The 12684-nt window shown below is 41.0% G+C and overlaps 1 protein-coding gene across 1 annotated transcript in view; it reads left to right on the top strand.

The window, feature by feature from the left end:
- The window catches only part of ZC3H12C (zinc finger CCCH-type containing 12C), a 33710-nt gene extending 21819 nt beyond the window's left edge, over positions 1-11891 (top strand). Inside the window, exons 3-6 of the mRNA XM_054386378.1 lie at positions 4937-5076; positions 8364-8598; positions 9684-9790; positions 10495-11891. Of these exons, the coding sequence (XP_054242353.1) occupies positions 4937-5076; positions 8364-8598; positions 9684-9790; positions 10495-11891 (1879 nt within the window). The remainder of the gene's footprint in view (positions 1-4936; positions 5077-8363; positions 8599-9683; positions 9791-10494) is intronic.
- Positions 11892-12684: the final 793 nt, after the last annotated feature.

Consider the following 12684-nt stretch of genomic DNA (forward strand, 5'->3'; position numbering starts at 1 on the left):
GCTATCATCCTGGCTGCTCTGATCTTTCACAGACTTATAATTGGAGAGAGATTTGTAAAAGAAAGTTTCTTGACAAACATATATCCTCTCTTTTACAACTAATCAGAAGGAAAAAAAGCAGGAGAAGCAGCATGGTTTTAGTATTTTCACCATATGTGATAAAGCTGATGAAGCACAAAGGTCAATAAAAGGAGAGCATCGAATCTGCATGACAGCAAAACAGAAGAGGAGGAAAAAAATTAATTACTGATCCTTTTTCATACACTTTCTCACTAATCATTTACATTTCTTGAAATTTGTCAGATACTAGTTTAGGCATGTGTCTGAAAAGGAGCAGAAAAAAATGCGGAGGTTATACAAGCTCTAAATGAATTTGCTCAGCAATGCAGAAAAGCTAGTGTGCATTGTAATGCATTTCTCATTTCTATTTCATAGAGCTTAAGCATATTTAAAATTCATGTTATGGATGAAAGAATTTTAATAGTTTGTTAGGCAAGAGAAAACTAAGGAGCTGAACTGCATGGTCCTCCCTCTGAATTCAAAAGTATGACGTGAATTCCAGCCTGGTGGAAAGAAGTAGGCAAGAACATCCATTTCATTTAGAGAGGCCAGGATTTTATTCCAGAAATTGTTTCTCAGACTTATGGGAAGAAGCATACTGTTATTAAATGTAGTCTAACAAAGTGCTTGTGTGCTGTCAGAAGAGAAAAGTGGTTTTATCTATTTGAAACCACGGAACTTGTTTAGAGTAATAACAGTGCAGTGATTTCCATGGAATTTAGTAGCTGGAACAAGCCCTTCTTGACCATTCTAAAATGGATTGCAATGTGTTTATGGTGGCACATGACTCGCTGATAGCATCAACAGTCACCTCTTGTATCAGGCTTGGCAAAGGAGGCTTTATGGCTGCCCACTGGATACTGAACTTTGTGTTGTTGCAGGGAGGTGAAATTAGACTTGCCATGATGAGAAATACTTGTTGGCCATTTTTTCTATGCATATTTGCACATGCCTTTTAAACACCACACATCTGTGTGTGGTTTGAAAAGTTATTAAATACAAAAAGATAGTACTCTTTCAGCCAAACAAGCATGGCCAAACAATGCCTGGAAAAAATGTTACTGTATGTTTTATTATTATAGTGTAATAATTTATTACATGATATTATTGTACAAAACAAGGAATGTGTTATTGCAGAGGTCTATAACCACAGTTAAACAAGAATACTGAGATACATAGATGTCTTGCTCCTGACAGTGTTTGTAGTGTGGCCCTATAAGCACAGCACATGTACTTAACCTATCCTTGGAGTACCCTTTGCCAGCTAAAATCTACAAGCTTCGATTATTATTTCACAGAATCACAGATTATATATCTGGTTGGAAGAGACTTCAAAGATCATCCAGTCTAACCCTCAACCCCGCAGTAATTGCACTATCTTAGTATATAATTCTGTTTCCAGGTCTTGTCTCTAGTGTCGTTAGAAAAGAAACTAGTACAGTTCCAGATAATGGTATTGGGCTCTTTTTTTATTTTATTTTTCTTTGTTTTCCCCTCTTTCTCTCTTTTGACTGGGGGTAACTTTCCACATAGCCTCTGCTGAGAATGCTTTGTGAGAGGTGTTAGCCATGACTCATTCTCTCTCAACGCCTAGACATGAATGTGCACATCACCTTCTTTGCAGGCTTCTGGAATCTGAACATTGTTTCAAAATTTTTCCTGACTTTTCCTGTGGCACTTCATCCATTGTGCAATTGCTCAAGCTCCTTCAAAGTAGGAAGGAGCAGTTCTATGTTTCAGAAAGCTGGAAATAGTAGGTACTTTAAAATGGTACTTTAAAATGTAAAAAGGAAAAAAAAACGACCACAAGAACAACAACAACAACAAATCCAACCCTAAGACAAAACAAACAAACACAAAACCAAAGCAAACCAAAACCCCAAGCAAACAAAAAAAACCTAACCAGCTTTCTGGTATTTTTACTTACCTCAGAACAAGTAGGAGGAACTTGTAGGATCCGTTTGGTTATCCTACCCAACACCGTATTGTTGCCTTCACAAATCTCTCCATGGTGAAAGAACTGTGTTTTACCTTTCTGGAAAGCAGATTGTGGCACACCTGTATATGACAAGCCACCCAAGAGAAAGGTTAATGGCTTGCTCTCATGCCTCTGTGTTTCTTCTGCTTCATAGAGCTGTGGTGTTGAGACTGACTTCACAAAAGCTGCTTATCTCCTGTGCATGGAGAACCCAGACTGGTCCCAGAGGCGGTGTGACTTGTTCTGACAAGTATCCAGGAGGAGATCCCAAAATCTGTGGCCAGACTGTCCCCTTGGTCAGTTAGAAAACTTTCTCTAGCATATTGCTTAACTATTCCTTATACTAAGTAAGGACTTTTCTGTCCTTAATGAGTGGGACTACGGTCCTATGGGTGCAATTCCTTCCACCAGCAGAACAAGGAAGAAAACAGGAAGAATAGGAGCAAAAAAACTTACAGGTCTGAATAATGAGAAGGAAACCACTTACCAAGTACTGGTGCATTCCAAGCAGACTCAGCTTGGGAAATTTAATTTATAACCAGTTAACATAAGTGTTTAATTACTGACTCAGGTATTAGGAAATTAAAAAGACAAACATGAAAGTACTAAGGGGCAAAAGGATCTCTCCTTTTCCCAGGTTTGCTTCACTCCAAACAAGTGTTCTCCCTGTTCCCTCATCACGGCATCACTCCAGACACCTCTCTTATGGTACTCTTTCTGACATGGCTGCAACTGACACTGAGTCCTTTCAGAGAGGCAGTGAGCAGGGATGGTCTTGAGCGAGGATGTCACTATTTTTCTCTGCTACTCCTTGTACTCTTCCTGTTCTACATAGGCTGCAAGTCACTCCGGGTGCGTACCTGCTGCTCACAAGTACCTTTTCCTCCTTTAGCCTCGGTGTTCTCTCATTCCCTTCTCTGTTATGGATCTGGCTGGAGCTGGGCATGCCTGGCATGGGGCAGTCCCTGACTTCTTACAGAGGCCACACTTCAACCCTCTGCTACCAAATTTTTTCCATATACACTAATTATTGAAGGATGTTTTGTGCCTCCAGAAGCTGCCTTTTTTTTCCCCAGAATAACTAAATACACTTTAGCCTTTCCCCACAGAATCATTAAGGTTGAAAAAGACCTCTAAGAGCGTCAAGTCCAACCATCAACACAACACCACCATGCCCACTAAGCCATGTCCCAAACTGCCACATCTACACATGCTTTCAACATCTCCAGGGATGGTGACTAGCAGTTTCTGGGCAGCCTATTCTGAAGCCTGACCACTCTTTCAGTAAAGAATTTTTCCTAATATCCAATCTAAACCTCCGCTGGTGCAATCTGAAACCATTTTCTCTTGTCCTATCACTTGTTACTAATGAAAAGAGACTGACACCCCCCCTTGCTACAACCTCGTTTCAGGTAGTTGTAGAGAGCAATGAGGTCACCCCTCAGCTTCCTTTTCTCCAGATGTAGCATTCCCAGTTCTCCTCGCTGCTCCTCATAAGACTTGTTTTCTAGACTCATAAGACTTGTTTTCTAGACTCTTCATCAGCTTTGATGCCCTTCTCTGGACACACTCCAGCAATTCAATATTCCTCTCATAGTGAGAGCTGCAAAACTGAACACAGTATTTGAGGTGCAGCCTCACCAGCACCAAGTACAGGGCCACAATCACTGCTTGTCACACTATTTCTGATAGAAGCCAGGGTGCTGTTGGCCACCTGAGCACACTGCTGGATCATGTTTGGCCACCTGTTGATCAACACCTCCAGGTCCTTTTCTGCTGGATAACTTTCCAGCCACTCTCCTCCAGGCCTATAGCATTGCATGGGGTTGCTGTGACCAAATGCAGGACCCAGTGCTTGGCCTTGTTAAGCCTCACACAAGTGACTTTGGCTCATCAATCCAGCCTGTCCAGACCCCTCTGCAGAGCATTCCTACCTTCAAGCAGATCAACACTCCCTCCCAATTTGGTGTCACTTGCAAACCTACTGAGGGAGCACTCAACCCGTTCATCCGGATCATTGGTATTAAACAAGATTGGCCCTGAAACTGAGCCAAGTTCTTATTTCACCTTCTTTTGATTCTCTCCAGTTCTTGTGTATCTTTTGTAACATGTCCTGCCAAAACAGGAGGTAGAAGTTGGCTGAGGACTTGTCTGCCTTTAGATAATGACATAATTGCATCTCTCGCCTTACCTCAGACAGTTATTGCACAACAGACGCACATCGTTTGTTTTGCTTGTGTCTGATCAGGTTCTTCTTAACTGTCTCTCCACAGCTTTTTTTAATACACAATTAATCTCTTCTTCTGAAGTGCAGTGCTGAACAAATTCTTAATTTTGTGGTGTTGATTTTGGACAGTCTCTTTAATTTGCCTGATCTGTTCTGCAGAGTGCCTGCCACCCCCTTAGGCTTGCAGACCTCTTCTCTCTTTCCTTCTTCATGAGGATGAAACCTCACAGATGTCTTGCAGTGGGGATCTGTTGTCTTTTCCCTTGCTACCATGCATGCATGCTGGTGCTCATTAGTCATCTGCAGGCATTTCCTAAACACATTGCACTCTTTTGTGTTGGTATTTCAGGCCTCTTTTCTCTCATGAGTTCTCTGTAGTGCCTGTGCTAGGCTATAGCCTGTGCTTCTGGTTAGGCTATGAGAATTTTTAACACTTTTTTATTTGTCAAGTCTGTGTACAGATGCAAAAGTGTTTGACAGATTTGGTATCCCTCTCCCACACCGTTTTACAAATGATGGCAATGTTGAGGCAAGATTCAGAATGGCTCCCAGATGCCTTTAGAAACTGTGGAGCAAGTGAAGAGCATAGCTTTGAGATTCACATTTGGCTGTGTTCTGTTTGTGGTCATAGAACAGAAAAGTCATATAATTAATTTCAATCTGTGTTTCAGCCATGGGAACAAAGAAGTGTTTTCCTGTCGAGGAATCAAATTGGCAGTGGACTGGTTTTTGGAAAGAGGCCATAAGGATGTTACTGTGTTTGTGCCAGCATGGAGGAAAGAGCAGTCGAGACCTGATGCTCTTATCACAGGTAAGCTCTGTTCCATCTTCACTGTTTTGTTTGGTGCTTTGCAAAGCATGAGTACTACTGCTCAAAAGTCTTCAGAAATGAAAGAGTAATAGAAAATATCTTCGGTGTAATAACTTAATTGTGATCTTTGAGAAGGAAAAAGACAAAGCAAGGCTTTCTCCAAGTCATCCTTTTATGTTCACGTGATAATTTTTCCATTAATATTGCTACTTAATTCTTGAGGAATGTAATTGCTGCATTTAAAATGTGTTATGCCCATGTAACATAGGCAGTGTAGAGGTCTGAAGTTAGTGATTCATCGGGTGATCTTTATTGTGGTGAGCAGATTCAGCCAGGCTGGCCTGCCTGCCTGTCACCTGCAGTGAGTCACTGCCCATGCTCCGGGTTATGAGAATTATCTCCCTATACTCAACACTGGTGAGGCCACACCTTGAGTAATGTGTTCAGTTTGGGGGCCCTCACTACAAGAAATACATTGAGGTGCTGAAGCAGGTCCAGAGAAGGGCAGTGAAACTAGTGAAGGGTCTGAAGAGCAGGCATTGTGAGGAGCAGCTGGAGGAACTGGGGTTGGTTAGTCTGGAAAGAAGAAAGCTGAGGGGAGACCTTAATGCTCTCTACAACTACCTGAAAGAAGGTTGTAGCGAGGTGGGTGTTGGTCTCTTCTCCTTCGTAACAGGTGATAGGACAAGAATAAATGGCCTCAAATTGCATCAGTGGTGGTTTAGGTTGGATATTAGAAGAAACTTTGTCACTGAAATGGTTAGCAAAGGCTGGGATAGGTTTCCCAGGGAGGTGAATGAATCCCTGTCCTGGAGAAGTAAAAGACAAATAGATGTGGTACTGGGGGACATGGTTTAGCACCAGACTTGGAAGAGTTTGATAATGGTTGGACTTGATGATCTTAAAGGTTTTTTCCAAGCAAAATGATTCTGTGATTCTATAATTTACTATTAAGACAGCTTTTGAAAGTTTTGAATGTGAATGTTTTTATGTAGAAAAAAATGGAATAGAGGTATTTATTTCTTGATCAAGCTAGTTGATTTCTGTGGGAAGGCTGGAAAGTTGTTCTCTCTGTTTTAAACAAAGGAGAATTTCAGGTTGAAAATACCCCTAGCATTTAGGAGGGAGGAGGGATTGGGGTTTTGAGAGAGTTAGCTGTTAGTTGTTTTTTTAAAAAAAACATGGCTACCTTTAAAGAGGGGAAGCTTTTGAGAGCAGCAGCTATGGCTTCTAAAAGAACATGGAATCATGTTTTGGTTACAATGTGCATTTTCAAACATCTGAAAAGATCTTCACAATATCTCATTTCATCTCCTTGATTGCTACTGGAACATGTCATGGTGAAGCAAGAAAATGTTTGAAAAGCTGGTGTTCTCCCCTTGTCACAAGCAGTCTGGAGCCTTTTTTTTTCACTATACTGGTGCTTGCAGCACGAAAAGAGTGTTGGTGTAGCAATGAAGATTTGGCTGTTTTGAAATAAATTATGACATCTGCTAGAGCTGTGGATGGGGCTAGAAACCCCTAAAATTAGTTTCAAGACTTAGAATTGACCCAGTATACCAATGAAAAATCATTTATCCATGTCACGATGAACCTTGAAAATGGGAGGAAGATCAAAGCAGCTTATTGTATCTTCTGTAAAACAGAGGTTTTTCAGATGTCTTCTCAGGATGCAGCAAGCCTGTTTGCTACTCTTGTGAAATAGGTTGTGCCCCACTCCATTAATTTCCAGAGATATGCACCTGAAATAAGCAACCTTCTGGAATTGTGAAAAAGTCTTAGATGGCTAACGTGAGGATGGTTCTAGATTGTCAGTATTCATGAGAAGCTTCTTCGACTAAACAACAGCTGCATCTTTCTTATTATTACTGCCAATCATGACATGGCAGATTTTTTTAATTCTTTCATAGTGGACAAAAAAATCACCTCCCATCACACTCTTATTCCATTTTTACCACATGGTGAGGAGTCAAGGCGGTGAATGTGAAAAGGTTGAATTTTATTTAAAAAACTGTGCTTTTTTTCTGCTAAGCAGATAAATGCTTATATCAAGTGCATTGCTTACATGTAATATCAGTGCTTTATTTATTCCTGTTGGAGTCTCTTTTGCTGTTTTGTTTTGTTTTATTTTTTCCTAGATGGAACATGTTTCCTGTCAAGTTTCTTGTGCTACGGAACAGTTGAGTTATTTGAGATCTCAAACATTATTAAGAGCCATGACTTGTATTCACTGTGCAGGCATCTTCTGCATTGTTTTCAATTTCTTTCATAGCTTGTGTGCTCTGAGGACAGTGATAGCTGGAAAAGTCAACACAAGGAGTATGTGCAGTGGTGCTAGGTACAACCTCCGTAGTAGTCTGAGCCCATATTTCAAAGCTCCTTGGGGTCTCTAGATTCTGCATAGAGAGAGAGAAGATGCTTTTGGATAGGTGATTGACAGACTGTGTAGGACAAGAAGGGTTTACATAACATGTTAAATGTGTACTGAGCAGGATAAAAGAAAAATCCGTTTGGATTGGTACGACCTTATACATAAATTTGTAAACCCCTCAAGGAAAGATACGTTCTGAACTGTTACTGAGGGTTAAAAAAAGCAAACCACCAACACTCATATTTGCTGTTGGTTAGAATATGACATCAGAGGTCAGTTCGTGTTTTGAAGAGCCTCAGTGGTTGACCAGAACATGGGCTTTCTAGTCCTTGAGGGTAGTAGTAGTTAAGCCTTCTCTTGGTGGGCAGAGGCTTTTATGGGATAGTCCCATTAACATGAACTACTGGAATTATTTCAAAAGCTGTCTCTTGCTGAGCACCACAAAGAGATGAAAGAGCTTTGTCCTAAGGATCTCAGTTGTGCAAAGCCCTTGTCTGTACCTGGCTGTAGCCCTTCTGTTTGCTAAATAGTCAGTAAGGTTTAAAACTACGCCTTCAACCAGAGGAGTTTTACACATACTTTTTGATAAGTAGTTTTCTTTTGAACCACAGCAACACAAACAAGGTTCCCTGTGTAAGAGGAGTGGTGTGGAGCCCTGTGTTAGAGAAATGGTGTGGAGCAGGAGGATTTTATTTGTCTTCTTACTGTTTTTGTTTTTTTTTTTTCAAATGTTGCCAGTTGACTGCTGGCTGTAACTTCAAGTATCAGATGTTTTCTTCTGGACTGTTGCCATTTCAGACACGTTCGGTCAAAAATGTTGAGATAGTCTTCCTTAAATCTAATGTCTTTGGATATTAAACAAACGTTTCTATTTTCTTTCTTTCGTTTTTAACTCTTTGATTGTCGTTCCTTGTAGATCAAGAAATCTTGCGTAAATTAGAAAAGGAGAAGATTCTTGTGTTCACACCATCCCGCCGGGTGCAGGGGAGAAGGGTGGTGTGCTACGACGACCGATTTATAGTGAAGTTGGCCTTTGAGTCAGATGGCATCATTGTGTCTAATGATAACTACAGGGATCTAGCTAATGAAAAGCCTGAATGGAAGAAGTTCATAGATGAACGCTTGCTGATGTATTCATTTGTTAATGACAAGTAAGTCCTTTTGCCACCTTTATACAGGCCACTAAAGTAATCTGAAGATTTGTAGGGATTTTTATATCTTATGTTCAAGTCATTAGGGATGTGTAGAAAAACAAGAGGAATAGCTGATTGTGGATTTGGTCTTCTGATTAAGAATACTCAAACTCTGGGTTTTGCTAGAAATTTTTAATGGCAATATCTTTTATGCTATTTTTTCCTCTTTTGGTGAATGTCCATGTATATGTTATAATACATGTATGCTATGATATAGTATTCCAGTTGTCTTGGTGTACTGAGCCAGCATTTTTGAGTGCCTGTGGTTAGACTCCTAAATCCTAGAGTCATGGAGAAACCCATGTTGGAATGGACCTCAGGAGGGCTGTAGTTCAACTGTCTGTGTAGATCCATGGTAGATACCACAGACCTACAGTATCTTCATAGCCCGGCAGACTGAGGAAATCAGTAGTCTGCCAAGCATGGAGTCAGGCTCTTCTTGGTGATGCCCAGTGACAGGACAAGGGGCAATGGGTGGAAGTTGAGGCACAGGAAGTTCCATGTAAACATGCACCTACCTGGATGCATTCCTGTGTGATCTGGTACAGGTGATCCTGCTCTGGCAGGGGGGTTGGACTAGATGAATTTTCAAGGTCCCTTCCAGCCCCTAACATTCTGTGATTCTGTGAAGCAGACTCTTGTATTTAAGAGCTTAAATACTGATACAAGAGTCCTAGACAATCAGCACAGTTCTGCAAAGTTAGTTTGGTACTGTAAGAAATCACTGCCTGTACTGCTGCCCTTGCTTTGATTTTGGAATGTGTTGTGTGCAGCTCTAATTTGTTGCAGAGCTGTCAGCTCAGCTAGACTAAAGGTGTTTGAAGCAGACTAGGGTGTCTACAAATGCACGGTCTATTTCTAGGACTAATCTCTTAGACAGCAGAAAGGTGGCCTTTCAAAACAGCTCTCAAAGTACCCAGGCTTAAAACCATCAGTGTAGAAGGTTATGGTGTAGGAGAGTCGTGAGGTTTTTGTTCACTGAATGAGGAATATGAAAAGGCTGGTTTGATTTCCATAATAGAATTGTTTTCCTTGCTTTATAGATTTATGCCTCCTGATGATCCTCTTGGTCGCCATGGTCCAAGTCTGGACAATTTCCTTAGGAAGAAGCCTATTGTGCCAGAACATAAGAAGCAACCATGTCCATATGGTAATTTGATTTAACTCATCAGTTTTCGGTACTGCTAGAACTGGGGACCAAGCTCCTGCTTTATTATAGCACTGACAAAAATGAAAGCTTTTTAACAGAGGTTTTTACATTGTTATCTTAGCCTGAGAATGGCTGAAATGTTGATCTGATGGTGAAAAGTGGAATTTTTTTCATGTGCTATTTAACATTTTTTCTACTATTTGAACTAAAGGAGTAAATTTATTAATCATTCCTAGGAATAGGTCCAAACAGCACCTAAATTCCACATGCTCCAGAAAGCCCTTTTCTAATGTGATTTGGTCATTAGACACCTAAGTTTTCTTCTAGAAAATTGATTCAGCTGTCTGAACTTTAGTTACTGATCATTCCTACAGGTACATCTTGACTGAGCTGAAACCTGCTGGTCTTACATCTCTGTGGGATTTTCCTAATCAGTTTTGTGCCTATATATCTCCTTGGCCCAGTACAGCAGGGGTGCACAGACACACTGACATGTCACATTAAGTTCAAAACATGTCTGGCAGTGTTGATCTGCACTCCTGGAACACTAGTTGCAAGCACACACTGCAAGCACTGTCACACAAAACCATTTGCAAGAACTTTCAAATCGGGAGCAAAACTTTAAATGAGGGGTGTTTCCATTGTTCGTTGATTAACAGATTTTGGTTGAAGATTTTGTTATCTGATTATGTTTGTATTAATAGGGAAGAAATGTACCTATGGACACAAATGCAAATACTATCATCCAGAGAGAGGAAATCAACCTCAGCGATCTGTGGCTGATGAACTTCGTGCCATGTCTAGAAGTGCAGCTGCCAAAACTACAAGTGAAGGAGGACTGGTAAAAAGCAATAGTGTTCCCTGTAGCACTAAAAATGATGTCACTTCTGAGCTGAAGCGTGCTGCTCCAAAGAGGCAATCAGATCCTAGTATAAGGACTCAAGTCTATCAAGACTTGGAGGAAAAGCTTCCCACCAAAAACAAATTGGAAACCAGGTCTGTACCTTCTTTAGTTAGTATACCAAGTTCCTCTGCTGCAAAACCCCAAAGTACTGCACCTTTAACTAATGGCCTTCCATCTGGAGTTCACTTCACACCTCAGGATCAAAGACCACAGGGACAGTATCCCACAGTGATAATGGCAACCAAAAATCATGGAACACCAATGCCTTATGACCAATATCCAAAATGTGAGTCTCCTGTGGATGTAGGGTATTACTCCATGCTGAGTGCATATTCAAATCTAAGTATATCTAGCCCACGTAGTCCTGAAAGGCGCTTCTCCTTGGACACAGATTATAGGATTAGCTCTGTAGCTTCTGACTGCAGCAGTGAAGGGAGCGTCAGCTGTGGCAGTAGTGATTCCTACGTGGGTTACAGCGATCGCTCTTACATGAGTTCGCCTGACCCGCAGCTAGAGGAGAACTTGAAGTGCCAGCATATGCACCCCCATGGCCGCCTTAACACTCAGCCCTTCCTCCAGAGCTACCACGAGCCTCTCGCACGAGTGCAAAGCTATAGTCACGAAGAACCAAAGCATCACCACAAACCTCCAGTTCCATACATGGCTGTGCACCTACAGCATCCAGCAGTCGCTGCTCGTTCTAGTTGTCCAAATGATTACTCTACATCTCAGAGTTCACCACATTCAAAATCCATGCATCTGGGGAGAGCCCTCGTGTCCACAAGAATAGACAGCATTTCAGACTCACGTTTATATGATAATTCTCCACTAAGACACAGAAAGCCTTATTCTGGCCAAGATGGGCTTGGAAGCTGGGATAGGCAGGGTTACGGGATGGATGCATATGGCTACCGCCAGACCTACTCCTTGCCAAGTAACCCAACACAGCCATGTTATGAGCAGTTTGCCTTCCAAAGCTTACCTGAACAGCAGGACCAGACCTGGCGAGTACCTTACTGTGGAATCCCTCAAGACCCTCCAAGGCTCCAAGACACCCGGGAGAAGGTTTACATTAACCTCTGCAACATCTTCCCCCCTGATCTGGTGAGGATCGTCATGAAGAAGAACCCTCACATGACAGATGCTCAGCAGCTTGCTGCAGCCATCTTGGTGGAAAAATCTCAGCTAGGTTATTGAGAGATGATGCATCTTTGCGGTGTCTAGTAGTTTTCAGCTCAGCTCTAATGCTGAGGGAGGTTTGCTACAATAGCATTTGGGATCTCCTTCTCAGCAAGGAGGTTATATAGTAATCCATTTATGTGAAATACTGTATCATGGAGTCTGTATGTATAGCCCCATGCATCGGAAGTACCGGATAGGTTTTGTGTTCTAGTTTGAAAATTTTTAAATGGCTATTTTCACAGCTGGAGAATGTTCCAGTGTAAATTAATATATATATATATAGATATATATAGATATATAGACAAACAAAACAAAAAAAATTTTGTGGTCTCTGGTTAAAATCTTTGGTGCATCAGGGGTTTATATGCAGCACTTTGTATTCTTGTTACATGTTGTTGGGATTTTTGTTTTCGTTTTTTTAACTTGCTGGATGTTTGTCCTTGGGCTGCATGGTATTAAAACAACCTGCAGAAAGAGGATTTTTCTATTTCTGGCAGGCAATTTTCAAGCCAAGTTTTTTGAACTTGTTACAACACCCTAAGTATGTTTGTTTGTATGTTTGTATGTTTTTGGTGAGCTTTTTTTGTGCTATGATCACCTATTCATAGGAAACAAAGATTTACTATGGCACTGACTTCATTTTTTTAAACAAATAATTAAGTTACCAGTAACAGTGAAATGGGTAACAATATATTGGTAATTTATAGTATGGCACTTTCCATTGCTTGCTTTGTTTTGTTTAAATAGCTACATGTTTTGTTGATGCAGTTGATTCATAAGATCAGATGCAATCAGAGGAGGGAAAAAC

Source organism: Indicator indicator, chromosome 1, assembly GCF_027791375.1.
Source record: "Indicator indicator isolate 239-I01 chromosome 1, UM_Iind_1.1, whole genome shotgun sequence".
In the NCBI taxonomy this organism is placed as follows: domain Eukaryota; kingdom Metazoa; phylum Chordata; class Aves; order Piciformes; family Indicatoridae; genus Indicator; species Indicator indicator.